We start from the raw sequence: 26017 nt of genomic DNA, 5'->3' as shown, positions 1-26017 counted from the left end.
CCACACTCAAGCTCTCGGGCGTCTGGCAGAGGACCACGCTTGAAGTAAACACAATACTGCCCAGATGGAGGCAGAAGGGTTTTTTTAAATGCACAAACCTCTGAAGCTTGTCCATTCCTTGATGTCCTTGAAATAGACTGAAGAGAAGATGGTCAGATATTTTTCATGGCTAGAAAAAAATAGATTTGACTCTGTCAAACAGCAGACTTCCCGTCTGTTCCTGAACCCTCTGAATTCTCTTTATTCCCATCCCCCTGGCTATTTGCCTTCCTCCTACCAACTCTGTCTTCACTAATTGAGTAAAATTATCTTGGCAAGACCCCCCCCCCCCCCAGTCCGTTTCCATGGCAACTGGCAGAACTCGCACTATGAATCAGATTTCCTTTGGATCGGACGATTTGACAAAAACTTGACCGTTTATTAGAACCTAGCAAGCTGCAGTATCAACCAGCTAGAATGGCGTGGATAAGATTTCAGGGCAACCGTAGTAGCTGAAGACCTTCTCTCCGATCGGCCCATCGGGTTCCAGTTCAGACAAACGGTTCAAGTGGCTTTGTTTTGCTAGAATTCCCTGTCTCATGTTTGGTCTTTTCTGCGGAACATGGTTTGAATGATTTGCAGAACCGTCTACTGATCTGATCAACACCAGGCATCTCCCCAGGATTAGAGACGAAACCCCATTCATTTCTCTTCTCGACTAAGGTGGAATTGCACATCAGCAATTTTGCTGCTTTCCACTTAATCCATTCATGATCCACTGATGATGCATGATGTGTCCGTCAACAATGAAGGAAGACGGGTCAGCGCCGTCACCTGCTCACAAGGTATCCTTCAAGTATTTGACAAACAGGTTAATCATTCCTGCCTGTTTACAATAATGATCGGATTTGTTCTCAATCTCAAGAAACACATGTGAAGGTCGTGATTGTTTATCTGATTATTGATAGGCTTATCTTTTCTTTTTCAGTTTCAAGGTAACGGCCTGTAGTAAAGACCTCGCTCGATAAGATAATAGCTAAACAGACAGCGTCTCCTATTACCTGGAGCTGTTTTATGAGTCTCTTAGATAAACTTGTTGAATAATGTTAAGTGGAACCATATTTTATTATCTTGACAGTTAATATTCAATCAGAGTAATGAGAGGGCAGCCTCTTGAAATCACGCAGCCAAATATCACACACTTTAGAATTCCAACACTTCCGTGATAATGCATCCTGATATCGAGGCTGTAAAATAAGATAATGTCAGGCTCTGAATGGAGAAACGCTTCCGGTGCTTCATGGCCACTCAAATGAACATCAAACATCTGCCATCGGTTTCTTCGTTGGTTTTTTAGAAAAACAATAGTTTGTTGGGTTTTCGACAGATTCCAAACCCTTCAGTTAGGCAATGACACATGAACACTCCATCTCCTCAGTATGTCAGTAGGTCGTGGAGCTTCACATCACCTGTCCTGTTCATACACGGGACAAACTGAACATTGTCTGAATAGCTCTCTTCACATCTAACCTCTACAAATTGATTGATTGACGGTTGACTCCATGACTAGCATTTTCATCCCCAGGATGGACTTTGCTCAGTGGCAACCATAAGTGCTCACCAGGCTTAGCTCAGTTGGCCTTTGGGGTGGCAAAATGTTTTTTATTTGCTTCCAAAAATGTCAGTGTCACAATTTAACTTTACAATTCTTAGCGGTGACGTTCAGATATACCTGATAGCCGTGGACCTCTGTAGGCGAACCTCAGTTTTAGTCCATTTCTGAGGAAGTGACCGGTGACCTGCACTTGTTTTTCAACAACTCAAAATGAATTCTTTAAAACCCACATTTTCAGACTTTCTTTCTATTTGCTCACTGATCAGCCAATCATTCTGTCACCCAAACAACATTGTATGCGTTCCTTTTTTCATCACTTCAGACCCGACATGCCTGTTCCATTGGAGACACAGGCTGGTTCTTGTCAATGTAGTGTCCACGTGATTGACGGGACCCGAAGAGTCCCTGCAGGACTTGGTCCAAACCACTCTAGTACCAGGTCCTCCAATGAAAGAGATGGTCACACACCTGTCTATCCACAGCAAGTTGAGGGGCCTCCCTTTTCTGTGGCTTCAAGGTCTTGTTCTGATGCTTGGGCCTATTGTGAGTTCTCTCGGCAGCGGACGGGGCAGTCATGCTTATGCGCTGTGTTTTCTGAACACAGTGCAGGAACCTTTTTTCAGGTCTTGGACCTGACAAGATGGAGCGGCCTTCAACCCCCACCTACATCAGTGAACTTTGCTTATCTATAATACTGTGGACTATTCTCTGGTTTCTCTTCCTTGGACCTTCTCCAATAGGTTCTGACCCAGAACCTATTGGACTCGGTGAAACAGTCGGTTGATGTGGGGCGGGCTAGTTGAGGCAGGTGATGAGTTTCTGATGATAGTAGAAATGGACAATGAGAGGAAAATGGGACAAAGAGAGCCAAGATTACAGACTGACATTAAGCTTGGAGGTTCGCAGTGGGGATGTTCGTCCTCCTCACCTGGCTGTCAACCGTGACAGCCGGTTGATTGAAAACCCTGAGCTTGGAGAGTGAGAGGTTTGCTGTTTGTCATTTTTTGGGTCATTCTTTGTTTGACTGACTTTGACTCTGCGCTTTAATCCTTATTCAAGCCACCGGAACATCTTTGAAGTTTAGAACCTGCTAGAAAACCTTGGTAACTACACACTGTCTATGGCTTAGAAAGAGGCAAGACATTGTATTGCACATAGTGTTTTAATCGTTATCAAGTCATTGAAAAAAATACTTTCCATCCTGAATGGGAAAAATTATTTGACCAGAAATGACTGGGAAAACAAAGATCAAGGTGCAAAAGACATGGACTCAGCGCCAATAATTGAAGGTCAGAGGAAGCAGAACTTGTGTGGGATGACTAAATAACGCCTAAAGCTGCAGCCTCTGCTGGATCCCCTGGAAACTTCCGGCCCAGCGTCTTCATTCATGCAGAAAAGATTCAGAAATGTTCTGAGGTGATTTGATCGAGCCAAAATCAGACTATTTAAAAAACCTTATTTTAAATGGTCTGTCTATTCTGTCTGTAGCCCTCCTGTCATTGGATATTACATAAGGATGACAAGAATGTGAAAAAAGACATATGAATTCAAATAAAATAAACTCACCTCAGAAGGAGGTGCTGTTGTTAGCCTGGGCTTGGAGAGTCACCTTGTAGGTGTCCAAGTGGACCTGCTTCACACTCAGCAGCTCTGGCAAATCAGAACATTGGATCAGACTGATCAGCTTCAATTTCCAAAGTATGTTAAAAGGCAGGGCTATTCTGACTCCTCACCTCTTTTTTTGGTGGGATACTTTGACTTCTCTCTGCACCAGAGACAAAAGGCTGGGATTTCATAACAGTCGTGATCACTTTCCTCGGTTAGAATATTCAGGAATTGCATTTGCTGCCAGATGTGTTTGGAAACTACCCTCACATATGACAGATATAACATAATTAGGATCCCACTTTACCTTTTCTTTCTTACAACGATGCATGTAATGGCAGCATTCACTAAAACAACAACGAGGCAGAGTCCAATGGTTGAAATGATAGCTCCTCCAATGGTCAAGCTGCAGTCACATGCTAACATATCTGGAAAAAAGGCAGGAATTTAACTGTCTTCTGATAACTCCTCTGTCAGCCTCTTCATTTTGGGGAAGAAGGTTTTTTCTTGTTTACCTGAAACTTCTAAAGTATGGTGAGCAGTTTGGTTCTGTGCAGTAACGGGGTTGAGAACCGTGCAGGTGTATGTGCCGCCGTCAGACCTTCTGCTCCGCCTGATTACGTAAATGGTCTCTTGGACACGAGAAGGTTTTCCATTGAAGAACCAGGTCACCATCGCTGACGGCACCGACATAGTGGAGCAATGAAGCATTGTAAAATCTCCGGTGTAAACGGAGTCCGGCCCCACGATGGCGGTCCTGTCGGGTCCATCTGGAAAATGACCGGCGTGTCAGAACAGAGCAGCTGGAAATGTCTCCTCTCTTTGGTGTCATTCATCAAAACGTGACCCACAAAAATTAGCGGGTGTTTTAGTGTGTGTGGAACACGACAGCGCTCAGAAGACATAACGCGCAGGTCACGGTTACCCTTAATATCTGCCGTGTTGTCAGGTTTTAATTCAAAACGGAAAAGGACAGCAGAACAATTACTTTGTTTCAGGGAACTTTGTATGACTCCTGACGCATTCTGAGAACTCTGCCACAGATGAGGCTGCGGCGTTCTTCGCTTGTTTGTTTGTTTAGAAGTTTATTAGGACAGTGTACAAATACATTAAGCACAGAGGCAGAGATGTTTGTACCAGATTATAGCTCATAGCTAATTTCCATCTGTAGTCCTGGACAATACAAATATAAAACTGTATAAAATAGACAATATATATGAAATATTCAGACAGGCAATAAAATAACTATACAATATATAAACAGGCAATAAAATATGTATTTTGCAAGTTGAAAGTGCTATTGTTGTGATATTGTTACTTTGGTCATCTGGGGCCCATCAGATGTTACCCTTCTGGGTAACATCTGATGGCAAAATACCCGCTTGGCATTGTTAGTGTGAGCATGTTTGGTGCTCCAGAATCCAATTTTTAATGGCCTGTGTAAAGTTATGAAAATCAGTCATGTTCTTAAGATTGTCTGGAAGCCCATTCCATTCTTTTATGGCTTTACAGGAAAAGGCAGATTGAGAAAAGGCAGAGTTTCTTTTTGGAACATTGCAGTCTCCTCTAGACACCGACCTTAGCACTCGACTTGTGAGTTGGGAGCGAAACTTGATGGAGGTCTTAAGACGAGGTGGGGCGGCGTTATGTAAGATTTTGTGGGCCAGACGGATATCAGAGTACCTGATCAGGTTGTCAAAACTTAATATTTTATATTGTCCCAAGATATGGCAATGATGATAGTGCCTTGGCTTTTTATTAAGAATTTTTAGGGCTTGATTATGTAAAGATCTCAGAGATTTTAGGGTTGTTAGGTTAGCCTGAGACCAGGATGATATGCAATATAAAATGTGGGATATGATGGTGGCATCAAGGTAGGACTTTGCAGCTTCTGTTGATAGCGCGTTCCTGATATGTCAAAAGTTCGAAATGTTAAACTTCAAGGCATTACAGGTCTTTTTAATCTGATTTTTAAAACTAAGTGAAGGGTCCAATATGACACCTAAATATTTGACCTCTTCAGTGTTTTTGATCATATGGTTATTCACTTGAATATTTGGGAAGACATTCTGAGTTGTTTTTTGTTTGAGAAATACATTGTGAGCATTTTCTCAGTGTATTTGCCATTGTGATGGATAGTTTGGCAGCAACAGAATGAGCATCAGAACCATGCGCAAAAAGGACTGTATCATCAGCATACATTAAGATTTTTACATTGCTGCAGATGGAGGGCAGGTCATTAATGTATAGACTGAAAAGTAATGGCCCTAGAATGGACCCTTGGGGCTCGCCTGTTGTACGGGCTGTAAAAGGTGAGGTTTTATTTTGACGCATTGGTAACGGTTCGCTAGGTATGATTGAAACCAATTCGTAGTATGTGATAAGGGAAAATTGTGCATTTTGGTCAAAAGCACAGAGTGGTTTACAGTTTCAAATGCCTTGCCTGCCTTGTTAAAGCAGAAAGATGAACTTGGAGCCGAAGTCGAAAAGTCCAAGGTCATAAGGCTCAGCTCAGTGTTTACGCTAATCAAAGCAAACACCTGTGTTTACAGCTTATTCAGTTCCTCCTGTCAGAGTCCTTCCAGTCTGGACCGCCCGTCCGGATTCAACGGGATACTCACATTGAATAATAAGATTCAGCGGCTGGCTTTTCTCCTGACTAACTCCGTTGGACACGTTGCACCTGAAGGGTCCCCGGTCATATCGGGTCACGTTGACAATGGTCAGTGTGGATCCTCCTTCAGTACCGACGATCTGAACTCTCCCTCCTGCGGCGACCTCGGAGCTGCCGTTCAGCCAGAGGACAGACACGGAGGATCCAGAAGAAGAGCAGAACAGGCTGACGGAGCTGCTGAACTCCAGGAGGTTTGTGCCATTCGAAGTCAAAACCACATCGGAAACCGGGGCTGCAAGAGATATCAGGAGCCGTTCACTTTGTGTTCGATAAGAATAGGGAAAATGATGAATTCTAAAGTAAGTTTGTTATCATTGTTAACCATTCCATGAAAAGACAACACATTCTTCCATTGGGTCAGCAAATCACTGAATAACAGGATGAACTACCGTTCCCTTTCAGTGGAGTCATCTGCTAGAACACACAGCTTTATATTCAAGAAGTTTTTCTGCACATCAAGCTCAACCCTTCCTCTTGTTGTCCTCGGGTAAAATAATCCGCCTCTGTGTTGGACACAGGGTGTATACAAAAATGAGGACAACAGGAGGGTTAAAGACAATGTTTGGATTCCAAGATGAGCTGAAAGTACAGCCTGAACCACACCGAGCAGTCGTGCCCAAATAAACTGATCTGGCGGATCACACACACATACCACTGGTCACACAGTCACCGCTTGCCTTGTGTGTCCTGTGTAAGCGTGCAGTACAAATGCAAACAAATAATGTAACTTTCTCTCCACCACAGTGTGAAATGAGGGGAGATCATTAGCCCCAAAGTCAGTGGACTACAAGCTTCGAGCACAATGTCTGGCATAAGGGAAAAATGGTTCTTTGCCGCTTTTACAGGTATGACCTTTTATGAAGAACCTCCCCCTGATGAACCCTATTGCATTATCCTGTGTGCCTGTGAGACCATTTTCTGTTCCTATTCTATTTTCTGAGATTCCCTGTACTTTTCCACCTCTCTCTCTGAGACACCCCTATTTCTGTACTTTGCATTTCTTTCCCGTGAGACACAGTCCCACCGATGCTCTCACAGTCCTGCAACGACACCTGTTTTGTGGGCAACATAATCCTTCTCAGTGCCTGTATTGTTTAAACCTTTGCATAAAGGGGACTCACTGGAACCGACAAATGGAGTCCTGCTGGAAGACAAGCAGACGCATCCTCTGTCTCGGTTTCTCTGCGCTCCCCGTAGCTACGAAGTAACCTGTGAAACAACAGACCTCCTCCGTCATCGGCCAAGAGATCCGGACCCTGGCCTCGGACTGAGAGGACGAGGAGGGCCCACCGCGGTTCCCGGGGGCTGCCACCACTACCTCGCCTCAAGACTCTCCACAGTGCCCTCCACAGGATTAGAGGTGTCAGCCAGGCGGACCTCATCGCAAAGCTCCCTCGGTAGGTGACGTGGTGCAAATGGCTGGAGAACAACACTAAAACACCACAGCAATGGCTGCGGCCGTGAAGCCTCACGCTAGAAGTGCAGTTGATTTCCCACCGAACAAATTGAGTGAGGCAATGATGAAATGTGGTCCTTCTCCAGCCTGAGTAGCATCGAGACATGAGCCATGCATTACTTCTGGAAACTCTGCCTTGTCCAGACGTGTAACCCCTGACTGTCAGCGGTGGTGCTGATACTCATTTTCAGCAGAATGGGCAGCAGGGAGGCAGTTTCATTGTGCTGCCCATGAGATCGAGGTGCAAGCGGAGCTTGCTCGACAACCCACAAAACCTGAGCACCTGCAGTGCTTTGACAGGAGGCCACTACTTTACGAAATGGCTGAGATCGATCCAAGTCAGCAGACAGGTCTGGTTTTACGGTTTGTGGGTTAATCAGGCCCACCTTCTGAGTGGCTAATGAATCCATAAATGGAAAAGCTGCACAGTGGACCATGATGAGGTTTGCCCAACCATGAGTAACAGACAGGCAGTTTCCAATGGGTATAAACTCGATCAGAAGAAAGCAGCCTTTGGACCGGAAAGTATAGTTCCATACAGTGGCGGTATGAAGAGCGATGTTTAATGCCAGCTTCCTGGGGTGGACCTGAACAGCAGACTGAGCTCCTCACTCGTCCTCTTAAAGATCACTGATATTGAGAATGTCTGAGAACGTCTTCGTCTTCTAGGTGCTCAGGTTTTTCAGCTTGATCACCATTCTTGGTGAGGGACCGGCAAAACACTTAAACCGACGAGGTCCCTCAGCCTTCTCTTCACTAATGCACTCTCAGGGCCTTCGGGGGTCATCTTGGTGAGATAGTAAGGTATGACCTTGAATGCAGGAACTGGTCTGCTGCATGTAGGTGGGGCCTCCTTCCCGTGGTGCTACTTGAACTGTTGGCATGCGTTATAAATGGAGGTCGTCACCCCGCATTTTATGGAGTGACTCGACCGAAATGTTTGATTTTCAACAAAACTTACTCAGTACAGAGACGATGGAAGGCGGTGAGGTTTGATTCTTCATGGTTTTGCTGTTGAAGGCCAGGCAGCTGTACTCCCCGGTCTGGTTCTCCTGAACGCTCCTCAGTCTCAGCTCGGGTCCGGTATCAGACAGCTGGTCCCCGTTGAAAAACCAACAAAACGAGGCGGGCGGCCTGGACACGGCTGAGCAGGACAGATTCACCTCTGACCCTATTTGGTGGTGCTGTTGCGACGGTGAGCGCGCCACGTTTATGTTCTCCGGGCCAACTGCAGCAAAGGACACAGGGGATGGGGTGAAGCATGGTCGTCCTTACGGAGGGACAGTCTTTGTCGTTTGGTCCGGAAGGTAATAATAGTCATACATATTATTAAGAAACAAAGAAACCATAAAAGAACGAAAGAAAAAATTGAAACAAAAACAATGAAAGATATGGGGGAGGGGGGGTATCTTGCAGATGGCCTTGAATGTTAACAGGAGGGTTTTGAATCGATGCGAGAGCCAGCGGGGCTGTTGCGGGACAGGAGGGATGCGGTGGACCGAGGGGGTTCCAGTGATCATACGGCCAGCCGAATTCCGGACCACTTCAATTTTCTGGAGGCATTTTTGGGGGAGGCCGAAGAGGAAAGGGTTACAGTAGTGATGAGGCTTTGGGCAAGGATGGCAGGAGACCACCGCTATTTGGTCGGTGGAAGGAGGCAGACAGGCTAATGTTACACATGCGTTATCGATGCTTATCTTATTCTTGCTTACACTGTGGGAATCCATGACAACCGCCACTGAAACCAAATCATGTGTGGCATGTTTGGGATGATCGCAAAGACCTCCAGGTAACACTCACAGCTGATGTGGAGTCTGACCGCTTCGCTGGTCTGATTGCTGAAATTATTGAAGACGTGGCATCTGAAAGGTCCCTGGTCATACCGGGTCACGTTGAATATTGTGACCTTGGCTCCGTCACCGTCAAGCTGAACCCTGTCCCCTGTTGTCATCTCCGAGCTGCTGTTGATCCAATGGAAAGAGGGAAAAGACCCAGAAGAGGAGCAGGAAAGACTGACAGAGCTGGTGAGCTCCAACAAGTCGCTGCTGCTAGCTTTTACCACCACACAGGAGATGTGAGCTGCAGGGAAAACCAAAGACAAAAACACAGTTCTTGTACAACAACTGACAAGATAGTATGTATAACCGACTTTGGAGGATTCACTTCCATGACAACAAACTCGAAGCTCCTTCGAAAGTTCCGTTTTTTACTTTTGCTTCAATGGTTTGGAATCTTCTGGGCGCACAACCGGAGTATTATTTAAACCACGACTGGAAATAAACAACAGTTTGGCCAGTAGATCCTGTATGAACTAAAGTCCTTTGCTGCTGGGACCCTCACCCCTGCCATCTTTTTGAACTTCTTAAAAGGCTTATTTATCTTCTTTACAAATCCCTGCAGACGCCTCTGAGAAACCACAGATTTGATCTGCTGAAGACAGCAGTGCACATGCTTTTGAACAGGTGGGGTACAGTTTGGTTTTAGGTCGTCTATTCTAGATGCCTTTCCTGTTTTAGCCACAGGGATCATTGATAGAAAAAACAAAACGACAAGATTGGAGCTCAACAGCCAGACTTATGAGACCTTCAATTGTCAACAAATGGAAAGCAGGACTTTTCCTCCAAAAGAAAAGTATAAACTCACATTTCTGCACAGAAACAACAACGGGACGAGATGTTTGAGACTTCAGCGTTTTCTGGTTAAAGGCCTCACAGCTGTAGTTTCCACTCTGATGCATCTGAATCTCTATCAGCCTGAGTTCGGGTCCAGTGTCAGGTGTACGCTCTCCATTCAGAAACCACTGGAACTCTGCAGATGGGTTTGAGGTCACTGAGCAGATCAGGTTGATGTCGGCACCCTCGTCATAAGATTCTTGCCATGGATATTTAATCAGACTAATATTTTCTGGACCAACTGCAGCATGGATGACAGAGGACATAGATAAAAAAAAAAAAAAAACTCAACAAACTGAAAGGACCATCAATATAAGAAGACGTTCACTGAGGGAGCTCCCAAACAGAAGAATCAACACCATGATGGAGACTCACAGCTTATGAGAAGCTGGACCGGACCGCTGGTCCCGTTACTGACAGGACTGGACACGTGACACCTGAAGGGTCCCCGGTCGTACCGGGTCACGTTGACGGTAGTCAGCGTGGATCCTCCTTCAGTACCAACGATCTGAACTCTCCCTCCGCCTGTGACCTCAGAGCTGCCATTCAGCCAGAGGAAAGTGAGAGAAGATCCAAAAGCCGAGCAGGACAGGCTTAAGGAGCCGCTGAACTCCAGCATCTCCGAGGTGCTGGAGTTTACTTTCACATTGGACACTGGCACTGAGGGACAGAGTAAAGACCATCATTGTATTGTCCTGTTTTCTTTTTGCTTTTTTAGATTGCATCACAAAACTAAATTAGTCGACCCATGATTTGACCAGAAACAAAATGTAAATACTCCTTTTTTGTTCATTTTGTTCTCACTTCTTCATTTGCAGAAAACGGTCCTGGAAATTAAACATCTGCTCCTTGGACTTGTCTTAGAACATTGAAACAGAACGAATGAGAACAGATATAAAATAGCCACTGTTGATGAGAAACGAAGTAACCATCCATCAACAAGATTATTCTATTGTAAAGTTCTGGACCCGAGAGAGGAATCACGATGAGTCGACATGACTAAACTAAACATGGGTAGCCGAGTGCATCAAACACGTCACGGTCAGTTTGATGATGTAAAAATAAGAACAAGCACAGGAATTCTAACCTACCTAGAACCATCAAAGGAACAACTGAAGATGATGTGTTTTTCTGGGTTTTCTTGTTGAAGGCCCTGCAGCTGTAGTTCCCACTCTGACTCGTCTGAATAGCCATCAGCTGCAGTTCTGGTCCGGAACCAATCACCACATCCTCATTGAGAAACCAGGTAAAAGTGGCAGCGGGTCTGGAGTTAGCTGAGCAGGACAAGCTGAGATTTGATCCTTCCTCATAGTACTGTTCCACTGAAGATCCCTTTATAGCTACGTCTTCTGGACCATCTGGAGGTTCAGGAACATTCAGAGTCAGAACAAGAGCACATAAGGGACTAACTCATGGGCTGCATTGGGAGGTTTCTCATTAGGTTTTTATTTGAGGTCTTGGATTAAGTTGTTTCCTGTTGTTCTGTGATGGGTTCTCCTGTACCCTAATGTGATGCCACTTAGTGACTTTGCCTTCACCCTCTGGTTCCACCAGCGGAGATGAATTACCTCCCACCAGTTCTGTGCTTCTCTGCTCTACCCATGTTGTTTTAGTGCTTCATATTTCAGGTCTTTGATTCTTCTTTCAGTTTATTTGGTTTCCTTGTTACATCTATTTGGTACCTTTTCTGTGAGAACGTCTTTCTTAACCCAATGCTTTCTCCCTCCGGCCTGCTGAGTGTTCGGGTTAGAGTTATGTCCCACCTCCTTCCAGCCCCAGTAAGTTTGGCAAATGGTGCGCTTCAGAGGATGGCTACCCAGGACCTTCTCCTCCACTGAAGGACAGAACTGCATCGTGATTATCAACCCTGGAGTGGTTATTTGTTTGATATACAGGAAAAAGTCGGAATCATCTCCGTCCTCCATGCCTACAGGAAGTAGCACCTCCTCAGTACTAAGATGGGTTTTGCAAGGAATCCATTTAGTTTGGGGTCTTTAGGTTCCTGTCTGTTAAATAATTGCATTTGATTACCTACAGCTTGTTTACTCTGTTCTTTGTGAGTAGTTGGATGTTTGATCTCCAACACGAACATGTTTATTTACAAAATTCCATCAAGTCAAAACGGAACAACTTGAAAAACAAAACACCAAAATCTCCACCCAATTCTTTTCTGCTTTTTGGCGTTTACATCCAGCTGGGAAGAACCACCGCCATCGTATGGCGACCGTGTTAACTTGTTGTCTGCATATTACAATCTATTCTTCAGGGTCATCCATGGCCACGAGCTGCTGCTGCTCTTCAGCTGAGCCAAAAAAAGTTGATACAAAGATTTCTTTTCTTTCACAGACGGGTATTTTGCCATCAGATGTTACCCTTCTGGGTAACATCTGATGGCCCCCAGATGACCAAAGTAACAATATCACAACAATAGCACTTTCAACTTGCAAAATACATACTTTATTGCCTGTTTATATATTGTACAGTAATTTTATTGCCTATCCGTATATTTTATACACATTGTCTATTTTATACAGTTTTATATTTGTATTGTCCAGGACTACAGATGGAAATTAGCTATAAGCTATAATCTGGTACAAACATCTCTGCCTCTGTGCTTAATGTATTTGTACACTGTCCTAATAAACTTCTAAACAAACAAACAAACATGAACAAACTGCACCCCAAACTGAACCCGATCCCAAAACTTCATGAATACAGGAACTCACAGCTGATGGACAAGTCCACAGATCCACTGGCACCGGCGCTGACAGGATTGGACACCTTGCACCCGAAAGGTCCCCGGTCGTATCGGGTCACATTGACGATGGTCAGCGTGGATCCTCCTTCTGAAGCGACAATCTTAACTCTCCCTCCGGCGGTGACCTCGTCGCTTCCGTTCAGCCATGAGAAAGAAAGAGAAGATCCAGAAGCCGAGCAGGACAGGATGACTGAGCTGCTGAACTCCAGCAGGTCTTTGGAGCTGGAGGCCACTGCCACGCTGGAGACTGGACCTGTGAGTGGAAATTATTTGTTTTAACACATTGTCAGGATAAAGTCGCAAAGATCTGCTTTTCCTTTGGGCTTACCCTTTAGGGGTCGCCCCAGCCAATCAGCTTTCTCCATCTAACCCTATTCTCTGGATGGTCTCCTTCACAACAACAGTCTCAAAGACACTGCTGCGCTAGAACTCGTTCGAAGGTGGTCCTCCTCCGCTCAGAAGAATGTTTTATGAAACAATGAAAGAATTGGCTGCAATAAAGTTTCACAACCCTAACCGAGCAGACAGTTTATATAGAGATGAAGTAAATGAAGAAGATCTAAACTCGGGTTCATTGGGGTGAATGAGTTACATATCAAAGACTGGCTTAGTTTCATCTGGTTTATTGTCTAAACGATTAAAACGGTTTGATAATTGAAACTATTTATGTTCAAAGTCTGGCTTTATTTAATCTTATTAAAGCGTTTGTAGTTTAATAGTCAGAGGCGCTGCATGTTTGCAGACTCAGGGCTCATAGTAAAACTTCATAAATATAACTTGTGCGATACAAAATACATAATATTTTTCTGCAATCGACTGGCACCCGGTCCAGGGTGAACCCTTTCTCTCGGCCAATGACAGCCACGAAATACATCATTATTTTGTGTGTGTGTATATATATCTATATGTATATAGATATGTATGTGTGTGTGTGTGTGTATATATATGTATGTCAAACAATAACATGTCAAAAAGACAAAAATATTCCCTTCGATATGATGATGGAATTCTATGTTCCCGGTCATAACTCTGTCTTGTTTTTCTTGCACCGATGCATCGACGTACGGTGGACCAGGAGTCTGCAGCTTCCTCTCCGATGTATGCTGGTGGAATCCTTGATGATCAGGACTCCGTATTCTCCTGCGTCACTCACAGTCAGATTCCTGAGCTCCAGAGATCCAGAAGCACTGAAGAGGGTGATCCGGTCTCTGTACGAGGGTGACGTTGTGTTGCCGCCACTGAAGGTGATTATATTCGTGCTGTTCCCGTGAGCGTCCAGAAGCATCCAGGTGATGACCAGGAGGGGCGTCTCTGAAGGCCTGAGGGTTGATTTGAAGAACGTCGAGCTGCCAACCGCTGCATCTAGACGGTCGGAGACCAGGACATTTCCAAGGCTTGAACCTGAAGGATGCGGTTACAGCATTTATTCTGTTATACGATCTGGACCGGGGGTGCTCAACACCTCGATCGCAAAGGTAATGCCTGTAGATTGCATGACATTAAAAAAATGGACGTCAGCCTGTCGTCCATCACGTCACTTGATATACAGGGCAGCCAATCAGATGACATCTGACTTTTTCTGACACTGAGGTCACTGCACATGCACAAACAACGACGGGAAGTGCAGCAAAAAGTGACCTCCAATTTTTAGCCCTCTGTTTTGGCTCTTAAACTCAACACAGGGTATAAAATGAGTGGGGGAGCTGGACCGAGTGAGAAGACAAAAACTTCTCTCTTTCATACGGAATGGGAGGAGGACTTTTTCTTTTCACGACAACATTTTCGAAGTGCGTTTGCCTCATCTGCCGTTCTACCATCACGATACCAAAGAAGGTAACGTGGAGCGGCAATTTAGGCCTGTTCGTGTAAAATACGACCCGGACGTCCTGCCGAAAAGCGAGGTGTGAAAGAGAAAGGTGGAGGAATAAAATCCCAGTTGTCTGACAGCAGTCACTTTTCACACAAACTTCAAAAGCGGAAGCCACGACAGAAGCCTCGTTCCGGGTGAGTGACGTCATGGTTACCAAGGCTGGCCGTCAGCAGCTACTGTCCGAGCTATTATTCAATTCAGTGCAAGTCATCTCAGGGAATGTGGGTCATGACAAAAAATGTACTGTTCATTTTGTGCTGTGCAATATTGGCTCATGCGGTTATGCGAGGTGCATCAACCTACATTTTGCATTTTTGTTGTGGGTAGATCATTTTGACTTGGTCATGCTATCGGTAGCTTGCATGCTGAAAAAGTGGTAGCACCCCTGATCTAGACCATTTATTTCAGAGCGCAGAACCCCCCCCCCCCGAACATGAAGACCTTTGATTTAGAAACAAAACCCTTTCAAACAAGATGTTTACCACAGGTACACAGAACTGGACCCTCTGGGTGAATTAATGCCAGTAAAAGCATTTTACCGAACAAAGGTCATGAATCCTGTGCCGCTGCGAGTCACGAAGACCGATTTAAAAAACAAAGATAAACCAACAAAGGAAACATATACAGGATGTGACTTTCATTCCTTGGAATTAAGTGATGTTCAGACACGGAGCTGAGAGAAGACAGAGTCAGGATTCTGCTCTTTTTCTCTGCTGAAATGTGATGATGCTCACCTGAGATGATCCCCAGGATGATGGAGACGGTGACATGGGTTTCCATACCTGCCGGCTGCGGGCAACGATGTGTGTGTTCTTGGAGGGGGAGCTGTAAGGACCTGCGAGGGAGAGGAGGAGCGTCGACCTTGGACACGCCTTCTTCTCTTCTTTATTGCCGTTCAATGTATCTGTTGGAAATGTATGGCTCCAAGAAACAGACGCCTCCTACATCACCATCGAACCACAGCAAACTCTCCAATCCTGAAGATGTTTTTTCCTCAAAGTCGAACCTCAACAGCAGGATCCATGAAAATGAAACACCTTAACAGAAAGCGATTGGAAACGGTAGCGTTTGAGGCGCTTCAGTTTGAGGAACTTCCTTGCAAGGTGTCAAAGGTCACAGAGGCGTCCTACTGCAGTTTCTCCTCCTTTGGGGTCAAAACCATATCCTTTCATCTGCAACAATTTATTTTCGGCAATACGCTCCTGTCTCTCCCAGGATGACGTTCGCTGTGTGTGTGTGTGTGTGTGTGTGAGAGAGACAGAGAACGTGCTCACCTGCCACTACTGATGCTCACATTTCATTACGTCTCACAAATGAACTTCACTTTGATCATTTATTCATAATCCTTTTTGGTTCATTTGTTTTTCTCTTATTTCAGTTTTCTTCCCCTCTCTTTCTGAGTTTTCTCATTTTCCACCGAAACTTCTTTTCAAAACCACAATTATGGACGATGGACCGCTGACCTCATGACTTCCTGATGGACAGGTCCTGACTCCTCCCGCCCCGGAGATGAGCGCTGGTCTCCAAGCTGGCAGTAGATGTCAGGTGTTGTTCTCTCTGCATGGATGATCTGACCATTACACAGGAAGCTGTCCCTCCATGCCATCTTCTCCCGACAGATGCAATGTTCCCTCAAACCCTCACTCTGATCAGATGATGTGGATGTCGTGTGTGTCAAAATCAAGCCTTCAAACGGTGGTCTGGAGAAGGGGGGTTTTGAAGGGGGGGATGCCCTTCAAAAAGAAGGTGTTAAAGCAAACAAATGAAGGTATCTACCGACAGTGGCTTGATGTTTATTGGAGAGATTTCTGGAAAAGAACCGACCAAATGCTGACCTGAGTTAAAAAAACATCTTGTATACGCAAACCACAGAATGAAGGAAGACCAAAGTTTCAGGGCTTTTTATGAAAATTGAAAGGTTGAATGAAATCAAATGAGGACTCTTCCTAAAGCCGACGCGGTGCATCCCAAAAGAAGAGCGGCAGTACGTCCGAACCGTGAAGTCTTTCAGTGGTTTTATTGACATTTTCTCATAGCTTTATTTGAACACAGAAGGGATCATAAGCAGAGGAGACCACATTCACGCAGTTGCGGATCTACGACCTCCAGTCACAGATTTAGGGGCAAGTCTTTAGGTCAACACGAGTCCCACCGAGGTCAGGACAGCGCAAATCGTCAGGGACATATGGATGAGAGCAGTGGAGTCTGAATCGGAGGGAAAGAACAAACATTAAGCTACTGTGTCCGTGAGGAGCGTCGGAGATACCGGAGAGAAGCAGCTCAAGTACCCCGCAGTACGTGGACCGTGGAAACCTCCACACCCGTGATCTCATTACGGGCTGTGCAGTTGTAGCTCCCCAGGTGCCATTCCTCCATCTCATGGATGTAGTGCACAGGGCCGTACATCAACATGTGCCTGAACCTCCAGGTGAACCTCGCTCCCGGCCGGGAGTCGGCAGAGCAGAGCAGAGTGACGCTGTCTTCGATCTCTGCGCCGACGGGCCTCTGAGAGATGACGGGTGCGTCCGGTCCATCTGGGCGGAAGAGGTCTTACTTCATTTATGGGTTTAAATAAATTCTTGAACTTTTCCATTTTTAATTTGGCAGTAGATCGTTTATGCAGAACATGGGTGCCCGCACTTTTTTGCTTGCTGGTTTGCGAGATACTCTTAAAATGACATATATGCTATTCATATTTATATGCATATTTATTATATATATTTATGACATACGTATTTGTATTTATACAATATTTTACATATTTATATGGAATTATAAAAATATACTCACACCAAGCATACTTAATATTTAGAATATGTATTGTTTGCATGAACATGTATGGCACAATACTATTGTGTACATTTTTGACCATTGCCTTCATCTGATGACGTCTTGCGCTGAATGGGCTCAAGTCAAACAGGTAGCCCATCCTCAAACACGTCGGTCACGGCGGAACGGTATTCGGATAAAGATCTCGGATTGGCTGTACTGTAGGTCAATCAATTGCCCCAATTGTATAGTGGGGACGGATAATAGCGTAACAGCTATTGTAAATTTTTTTACGTGCGGTATAGTTTATCTTTAAAGGCTAGGCTCAGCAATCTATCGCTTTGCCTTTGTGATCAACCAGTAGATCGGGGTCGAATTGTTGGTCGCCTCTGAACTAGAGTATATATTTGTTTAGAGCAAAGGGTAACTATGCAGTGAAAAGCAATAAAAACAAATATCCTGCACGTCATAAAGACGAGATCACGTTTAAATCAGGAAAACAAGGTCAGCTATGAAACTGAGCTCCTCGGCCCACGTCATCTTTCAGACCAACAGGACTTACAGTAGATGGTGAGTCCGCAGCTAGACGTCTCTGAGCCCATTTGATTGCCAACTTTGCAGAGAAACTCTCCTGTGTCGCTTCTGTTAACAGGGCCGATGGACAAAACTCTGTTTCCGTCATGAAAGCTGAGGCGATCGCTGGAAACCAGGGGCCTGCCGTCTTTCATCCACACCCTGGTCACAAAGCCCTCCGCATCGCAGCTCAGGTTGACCGAGGTTTTACCTTCGATCAGAGGTCCCGCGGGGCAAGCCATGGTGGGTTTGGAGACGCTGGCTGTGTGTGAAACAGAAGAAGAGAGAGTAGTTTTCATCATTGCAATTGGACAGCAATTATCAAAAGGTAACCATTGACATGTTTTTCACATTCTCAGACAATACTTACTCACAACCATCAAGTGTACGGTTCCAAGAAGAGGCTCTGCGCCGTAAGGAATGATCATCACTTCATATTCACCATTGTCCCTCGGAGTCAAGTTCCTGAGCTCCAGAGACCCAGTGACGTTGTCAAAGGTGATTCTGCTCTCGTAGCCGTGTCCTACGAGATCCACAGTGGTTGACGTGATGATGCCCGTGGTTTTGTTGAAGCTCCAAGTTCTTGCCACAACTGGTCCAGCTAATGGTGGGTGGGAGGTCGGGAACGTCACGCTCTGTCCAGGCTCTCGATGGACTTGGTCAACAGGGATTATCCCATACCCGTAGACGAGACCTAATGCGTAAGTGGAACAGGTGGTAAATAGACAATTGAACGTCTACATTCCAAATGAGAGAACCTTTCATCAGTTAAAATGTGTTTCCTACCTGCCGACAGGTGGACAAGTAAGACTGTCCTGAAAAACATGTTGCTCCTGCGGGGTTTTCTCTTCCTCTTCGGTTCCCTGACCTTCAGAGTGAGACAATGAAAAGTGTTACTGAGATATCAGCAATAAAAGAGGAGAGCGCCCCAGATGCTTACGGGCTTGGCTCTCTTCCATAAAACCTTTGACAAGCCATCAGTCTAATCTTATGTAAGAGAACGCACATGAATCCCAACTTTCTGTGCAAGTACTTATAATTTAACCCTCAAACTCTGGAGGTTTTCTGAGAGGCCGATTCCAACCTCACAGTGGTTAATGATGATTAATATTTAGTATTGTACGTCTTGTTTCTGTGGTTTCCGTGGTTACACATCAAGATAAAGTCAAATACGAAGTAAAAACTAAATAAGTTCAAATTTTTATCGTGTTCCTTTTGGAGTCATAATCCGAGACTGCAGAAGGACCGGGGCACGGATACAGCGTTCCTCAATCACATTTCGTTTCCACCAAAAGACGAACGTGCTCCGCTGCTGCACCCTTACAGCACGTGATCGTTTCGGCCGCCATGGGTTCAGTGCTGGCCAAACCCGATCGGGATCTATGGATCGCAGAGGAAGGTCAGCCCAATGTCTAGAACCAGTGGGTTCATGGTCTCTATCTCAGAGATTACCTTTGATAATGATCAACTGTTAACCCAGGAGTGCCGGATCTGAGGTCCACATCAGAAAAAATGATTAGCTTTAATACCTCTTTGTTTGCAACAGGTTTGACCTCTTCGTTGTCACTTTACTATAACAAAAATTCCTGGATTCACTTCATGCTATCGTAATTAATTTACATAGGAATAAAAATTCCCAACAAATGCTCCACAACCAGTGAAATGTGTTCCTGGTTCTTGTCCTCACAGGTGTGACCTGAGCAGATCTTGGGAGGTGATGAGCTGTTATCTGCTGGTCCAAAGGAGCAGTGCAACTATCAGAGGAGATTAATATCTGTCATTTGATTCCACCAATAAGAATGAGGTAAATGCAACGCAAGGGAACGTGACTCGACAGAACAATCTCCTGCAGAAAATGGCAACACCTGCCATTTGGGTAGTTTCTGTATGTAAGGGTTTTTTCAATTTTAGTTCTTTCATCTTCATTTGCGGACAATCTCAGTAGTGATCTGGTTTAACATGCTGTTTGAATGAATGAGTGGCAGACTGGGATCTTTAGTTTGTTGGGGGTGGGTTATAGAACTTTAAAAAAAAAAACAAGAAAACTCAATGTGTCTATGTTTATATTTTTATTTCTCATCTTCAAAGTCAACAGTTCCATCTCCATCGTTATTAGCTTCTCTCACATCAACCTCAATTTCCTTTTTGCAGGTTTGTTCACCCAGTAACTTCCTCAGGGCACTCCTCAGCTCTTCAGATGTGATGGCACCATCGCCATCGATATCGAACTGGACTGGAGAGGAGCGCAAACAATCGTCATGAAACGTTGGAATGGTTTCTAACCCCAAACCTGAGCGAGCACAAAATCCTCAAAGTCGCACCCGTCCTCCCACTGTTACACTATAAACAAAATAACCGAGTGCGTATGTGTGTGTGTTAGATTGATACAAGAAACCAACTGAGACTTCTCAGCAGCAAATCAACTTAGTATATGGAATTATTTTCAGTTATTTTGGATCTAAATGGTTTCTATAAACCTTTTTGTATTGTGTCGGCATAGGGCTTTTAACCAGGTGCTCTTGACTCATCTTGTGTAGTCACTCAAACTGAGGAGCACATTTTAAAGGTGGTGGGAAGAATGTGCTGTGTGTCTCGTGATCCCCTTTAAATCACGTAAACAAGCCCTGAAACTCACGAGCAACATTCTTTTTGAATTTCATTTTTTAATAGTCATTAGCTTGTATACATTCTGTGATGAGACATACAGGGTTTATGCTTTCAAAAGTTCAAAATATACAAAAAAACCCCCACACAAATGTGCTCATCTTTAACCCTGTTCAAGTCTTCTTTCTTTTTTATTTTGTGAAATTTGCGGCTCTGTAATTATACACTGGATGATATTCACTGGGCCACATCGACATTTCGAAAATGTTCTTGTGACTCGCCCTTATGCAAATGAAAGCACTTGCAAAGTGAAGAAATGTATAAAAGATATAGATTTAATTTTTTAAACTGCAATTCAAGAATTGTCTGCTAGGGGGCGCACTGTTTTGGTCAGAGTAGAAGACAAGCTGCATCACAGAGATCGACCAAACAGCAGACATTACATTACAATCATTTGGCAGATGCTTTTAACCAAAACAACTGACAAGTGCTATTCAGTCACCGAAGATCCAAAGTACCAGCAGTCGGAAGTGACCACTTGACCATATAGCCATCTCAGAACCATAAACATACATACTCTTTTTTTTTGGCTAAGTGCGATTAGTATGATAGTGCTTGGTGAAGAGGTATGTTTTCAGCTCATGGAGAAAGATGGGCAGCGACCCTGCTGTTCTGACCTTTGTTGGGAAGATGGTATCAATGCGCCATCTGCTGCTTGTTCTGTTTCTACCTTGTTCTCTACCTCCTTGCTACTCCCTCATTAGCCAAAAGTTTATCAATACAGAAAAGTAGATAGGGCAGAATTTTAAAAGAATGGACTACGTCCTATTTATTTACAGAGACGCACGGGAAACCTTCGTGCTCGGTGTGTTTGTAACAAGTTTCTGTATTTAAGGAATATTCAGCGCCACTGCAGACTCACTGAAAAATATGACAGCTTGAAAGGACAACTGAGAAGAGATAAGATTAACGAATTGCTGGCGGCTTAGGGAACAGCAGTCCACTTTCACAGATAGCTGAGAAGTCCATAAAGCAGCGGTAAAAGCCAGCTACCTAATTGCTAGCAAAAATGTGCAATTTAATGTTAGTCAGCAGCTTCACTACAAAAGTGCATGGTGGAATTTTACTGTTCATGCCACTGCATACATTTTTAGCTTGTATGGTACATGTATAATGTAGCCCGGTCTAAAATTTCATTACAGACCATACAGGCTAACCCTGTTTTAACATTTAAGTAAAATTAAATAAAACTGAAATGGCAGTAAAACATTTAATACTTTATGTTTAAAATGTGTTCATAAATGGTTAAAACAAAGTTTAATCTTATCTAAGGTTTTTGTCATTTATTTGGGAATCGTGCTTTTAATCGCTGCAAGCTTGTGTGAAACGTACGGCTCAACATGTGCTTTTGTTTGCATCCGAACTTGGTAAGTGTCAATATGGTATTTTCTTTAATTGTATTGGTTGATGTAAACTTAGTGTCCAATCCCATGCGTGAGGGCGGGATCGGAATGAGGAAGTGTAATAGACATCTTGGCGCGAGGCATTGGACTGCTGCGTTTGCCCGAGGGAAGTTTGTGAAGCTAAACTGAAGGGAGAATGGTCATAAAACATTGTGGATGCAGAGTCTACGTTGCCGTTTTCGACTATTTAACCCTGTGATGAGTGAGTACTCGATGTATATGATTTTCATGCTTAGACGACATGTTTAAGTGCACATATGCGATGCTAATCGATCGTTAGCATTGTTAGCATTTTACCGCGAGTTAATTTCATACTCTGTATGTAAAGTATATGAGCTTGGAATTGGAGACTTTTAATGCTCAGTGGACCGAGAGGAAGTCTCTGGGCTCTTCTGCTGAGGCTTAACCGATGAGTGTCACCGAGTACACTTCATAATGCCATGATGCCAAGTCATTGCCAACCCGTTTGCCGGGAGGGAATCGCATGGTGATGGACAACGTTTTACTATTTATTGCTTCGAAACCAAAAGGATTTGTGAGGACATCAAAGCACGTGCATTTTATTTTGGGGCTTGTGAACAAGTGAAACGGCCATTTTCTGTTTCTCTGGTCCAACGAACCCGAGCATCGAATCAGGCCTGCCACGATTGAACTTTCTGACTTTAAGGTTATGGTTTTTGAACTGAACTGAACTTGAAGGGATTTACATGGTTTTTGAATATGTTTATGTAGTTGCTAAGCGACAAAATCTCAAATGAATGCACTACCAATTTTATTTCATTTTTCTTTCTTTTAATTTTGTGAAACTAAACTTTAACTTTGTACTTAAAGAGATCTGTGTTTTGTCTTAAGTCATATTTTCTCCTTAGGAGATGGAGGCACTGCCATAATTAAAAAGCATAAATAAGTTTAAGTTTAAAAAAATAAGTAGTATTGTTTCTCCTGTTTACCACTAAAAATTTCACCTCAGTAACGTTCCCAGGGCCCCACCCATTGCACTATCACTGCATTAACTAAGAGGTTAATACCTAGTTACTTGGGTTGGGTGCTACACACATATATTCTGTCTTGTTGCGACTAACTTTCATTCCTCTTCTTTCCAGAGCATACCTCCACCTCTCGAGATTTTCCTCTACCTTTTGTCTGCTCTCACTACAGATCACAGGGTCATCCACAAACATCATGGTCCATGGGGATTCCTGTCTAACCTCATCTGTCAGCCTATCCATCACCATTGCGAACAAGAAGGGGCTCAGAGCTGATCCCTGATGGAGTCCCACCTCCACCTTGAACTTCTCTGTTACCCCTACAGCATACGCACCACTGTCTCACAGCTAGCATACATGTCCTGCACCAGTTTAACATACTTCTCTGCCACTCCAGACTTCCTCTTTCAATACTGGAGCTCCTCTCTTGGCACCCTGTCATATGCCTTTTCTAGGTCTACAAAAGCACAATGCAGCTCCCTCTGGCCTTCTCTATACTTTTCCATTAGCATTCTCAATGCAAATACTGCATCTGTAGTACTCTTCCTAGGCATGAAGCCACACTGCTGTTCACAAATGCTGACTTCTGCTCTCAGTCTAGTTTCCACTACTCTTTCCCATAACTTCATTGTATGGCTCATCAACTTTATCCCTCTATAGTTGCCACACTTCTGCACATCCCCTTTATTCTTAAAAATAGGCACCAACACACTTTGCCCCCATTCTTCAGGCATCTTCTCACTCTCTAAGATCCTGTTGAATAATCTAGTCAGAAAATCTACTGCTGCCTCTCCTAGACACTTCCACACCTCCACAGGTATATCATCAGGACCAACTGCTTTTCCACTCTTCATCCTCTTCAATGCCTTCCTCACTTCATTTTTACTAATTTGTGCTACTTTGTGGTCTACAATAGTCACCACCTCTACCCTTGCCTCTATTTCATTTTCCACATTCATCAGCTCTTCAAAGTACTCTTTCCATCTTCCCATCACTCGTCTAGCATCTGTCAATACATTTCCCTCTCTGTCCTTAATCACCCGGACCTGTTGTACATCCTTTCCATCTTTATCTCTGTTTCGCCAACCTGTATAGATCATTCTCACCCTCCTTACTATCCAACCGAGCATACAAGTCATCGTACGCCCTTTGTTTTGCCTTTGCTACCTCTATCTTTACCTTTCGCCGCATCTCCCTGAACTCCTGTCTGTTCTCTTCAGTCCTCTCAGTATCCCACTTCTTCGCTAACCGCTTTCTCTGTATATACTCATGCACTTCCTCGTTCCACCACCAAGTCTCCTTATCTACTTTCCTTCCAGATGACACACCAAGTACTCTTCTACCTGTCTCCCTGATAACACAAGCTGTTGTTGTCCAATCATCTGGAAGCTCACCCTGACCACCCTTTCTGTCTTTCTCAACTCCTTCCTGAAAACCATGCAACACTCCTCCCTTTTCAGCTTCCACCACTTTGTCCTCTGCTCTGCCTTTGTCCTCTTCATCTTCCTTGTCACCAGAGTCATCCTACTAACCAGCATCCTATGCTGTCTGGCTACACTCTCACCTACAACTACTTTGCAGTCACTGATCTCTTTCAGGTTACCTCGTCTATACAAGATGTAGTCTACCTGCGTGCTCCTACCTCCGCTCTTATTAGTTACCCTATGTTCCTGTTTTTTCTGGAAAAAGGTGTTCACTACAGCCATTTCCATCCTTTTTGCAAAATCTACCACCATCTGTCCCTCTGCGTTCCTATCCTGGACACCAAATCTGCCCATCACTTCTTCATCCCCTCTATTGCCTTCACCAACATGTCCATTGAAGTCTGCACCAATGACCACTCTCTCATTTCTGGGAATATTCTGCATCACTTCATCTAACTCACTTCAGAACTTCTCCTTGTCTTCAGATTCACATCCCACCTGCGGGGCATAGCCACTAACAACATTGAACATCACACCTTCAATTTCCAATTTCAGATTCATAAGTCTATCTGATATTCTTTTCACCTCTAGGACGTTCCTAACAAACTCCTCCTTCAAGATAACTCCTACTCCATTTCTCTTCCTGTCAGTACCATAATAGTACAACTTAAAGTCTGCTCCTAAGCTTCTAGCCGTACTACCTTTCCACCAGGTCTCCTGGACACACAGTTTATCCACCTTCCTTCTCTGCATCTTGTCGACCAACTCTACCTTTTTCTGTCATAGTCCCAATATTCAAAGTCCCTCCTCTCAGTCCCAGACTCTTTCCTTTCCTCCTCTCTCTCTGCTTCTGAACACACACTCCTCCTCTTCTTCTTGTTCTTGTTCTTGGACCCACAGTAGCCCAATTTCCATTAGTACCCTAATGTTTCGGAGCACCACTGAAGGCCTAGGTGTAAAAGACACGGCCCGCCACTGATATATGTATGTATAAATATTTGTGTATACATGTATGTGTGTATGTATATATATATATGCATATATACACATGTTTGTACATAGGTATCAATGTGTTTATACATCCAAGTATATATATATATACTGCTGAAAAAAATAAAGGAAACACTTGAACAACACAATGTAACTCCGAGTCAATCACACTTCTGTGAAATCATAGTGTCCACTCAGGAAGCAACACAGATTCATTTTGACTTGTTTTAAGGACATTTCATCAAAGTTGGATCAGCCTGGAGTTTGTTTTTACACTTTAATTTTGAGTGTGATTCCTAATCAGACCTCCATGGGTTGATACAATTGATTTCCATTGATCATTTTTGTGTGATTTTGTTGTCAGCACGTTCAACTGTGTAAAGAGCAAAGTATTTCATAAGAATATTTCATTCATTTAGATCAAGGATGTGTTTTTTAAGTGTTCCCTTTATTTTTTTGAGCAGTGTATATACATAGATGTAGGTATATAGATGTAGGCATATATGTGTGTATGTCTGCATTTATACAGGCATGCATGCATAGACGAGTGAATACTTGTGCGCATGGATGAGTACTTGC

The 26017-nt window shown here is 44.1% G+C and overlaps 2 protein-coding genes across 2 annotated transcripts; both read right to left on the bottom strand.

Moving 5' to 3' along the window:
* Positions 1–3161: 3161 nt before the first annotated feature.
* Positions 3162–16235, bottom strand: LOC147229524 (cell adhesion molecule CEACAM5-like). The gene is made up of 12 exons (XM_086155789.1): positions 16093–16235; positions 15364–15464; positions 13825–14160; positions 12728–13012; positions 11093–11359; positions 10377–10661; positions 9973–10242; positions 9130–9408; positions 8291–8557; positions 5821–6105; positions 3715–3969; positions 3162–3244 (listed from the first exon to the last, which is right to left on the bottom strand). The coding sequence occupies exons 1-12, from the start codon at positions 16233–16235 to the stop codon at positions 3162–3164; spliced, it is 2856 nt and encodes a 951-aa protein (XP_086011915.1).
* A 525-nt stretch (positions 16236–16760) lies between these two features.
* On the bottom strand, positions 16761–18797 carry LOC147229523 (cell adhesion molecule CEACAM20-like). The gene is made up of 5 exons (XM_086155885.1): positions 18758–18797; positions 18338–18665; positions 17961–18229; positions 16918–17163; positions 16761–16834 (listed from the first exon to the last, which is right to left on the bottom strand). The coding sequence occupies exons 1-5, from the start codon at positions 18795–18797 to the stop codon at positions 16761–16763; spliced, it is 957 nt and encodes a 318-aa protein (XP_086012011.1).
* Positions 18798–26017: the final 7220 nt, after the last annotated feature.

This window comes from Fistularia commersonii, chromosome 11, assembly GCF_037954325.1.
Source record: "Fistularia commersonii isolate RoL2024-O1a breed Wild chromosome 11, RoL_Fcom_v1.0, whole genome shotgun sequence".
Classification (NCBI taxonomy): Eukaryota; Metazoa; Chordata; class Actinopteri; order Syngnathiformes; family Fistulariidae; genus Fistularia; species Fistularia commersonii.
Note: the sequence above shows the minus strand (reverse complement) of the source record. Positions and strands in the feature narration are given on the sequence as shown.

Bases quoted from the DNA above. Each gene is read 5' to 3' on its own strand.
- LOC147229524 (XM_086155789.1), bottom strand. From the start codon at position 16,235: ATGGCATGGAGGGACAGCTTCCTGTGTAATGGTCAGATCATCCATGCA. The intron at 11,360-12,727 runs GTGAGTTCCTGT...CTGAACCTCCAG, and splicing joins TGTGGACTTGTCCATCAGCT to ATGGTCCAGAAGACGTAGCT. The intron at 8,558-9,129 runs GTGAGTGTTACC...CCTTTGCTGCAG, and splicing joins GGTCAGACTCCACATCAGCT to TTGGCCCGGAGAACATAAAC.
- LOC147229523 (XM_086155885.1), bottom strand. From the start codon at position 18,797: ATGTTTTTCAGGACAGTCTTACTTGTCCACCTGTCGGCAG. The intron at 18,666-18,757 runs GTAGGAAACACA...CTTACGCATTAG, and splicing joins ACTTGTCCACCTGTCGGCAG to GTCTCGTCTACGGGTATGGG. The intron at 18,230-18,337 runs GTATTGTCTGAG...ACACACAGCCAG, and splicing joins CACTTGATGGTTGTGAGTAA to CGTCTCCAAACCCACCATGG.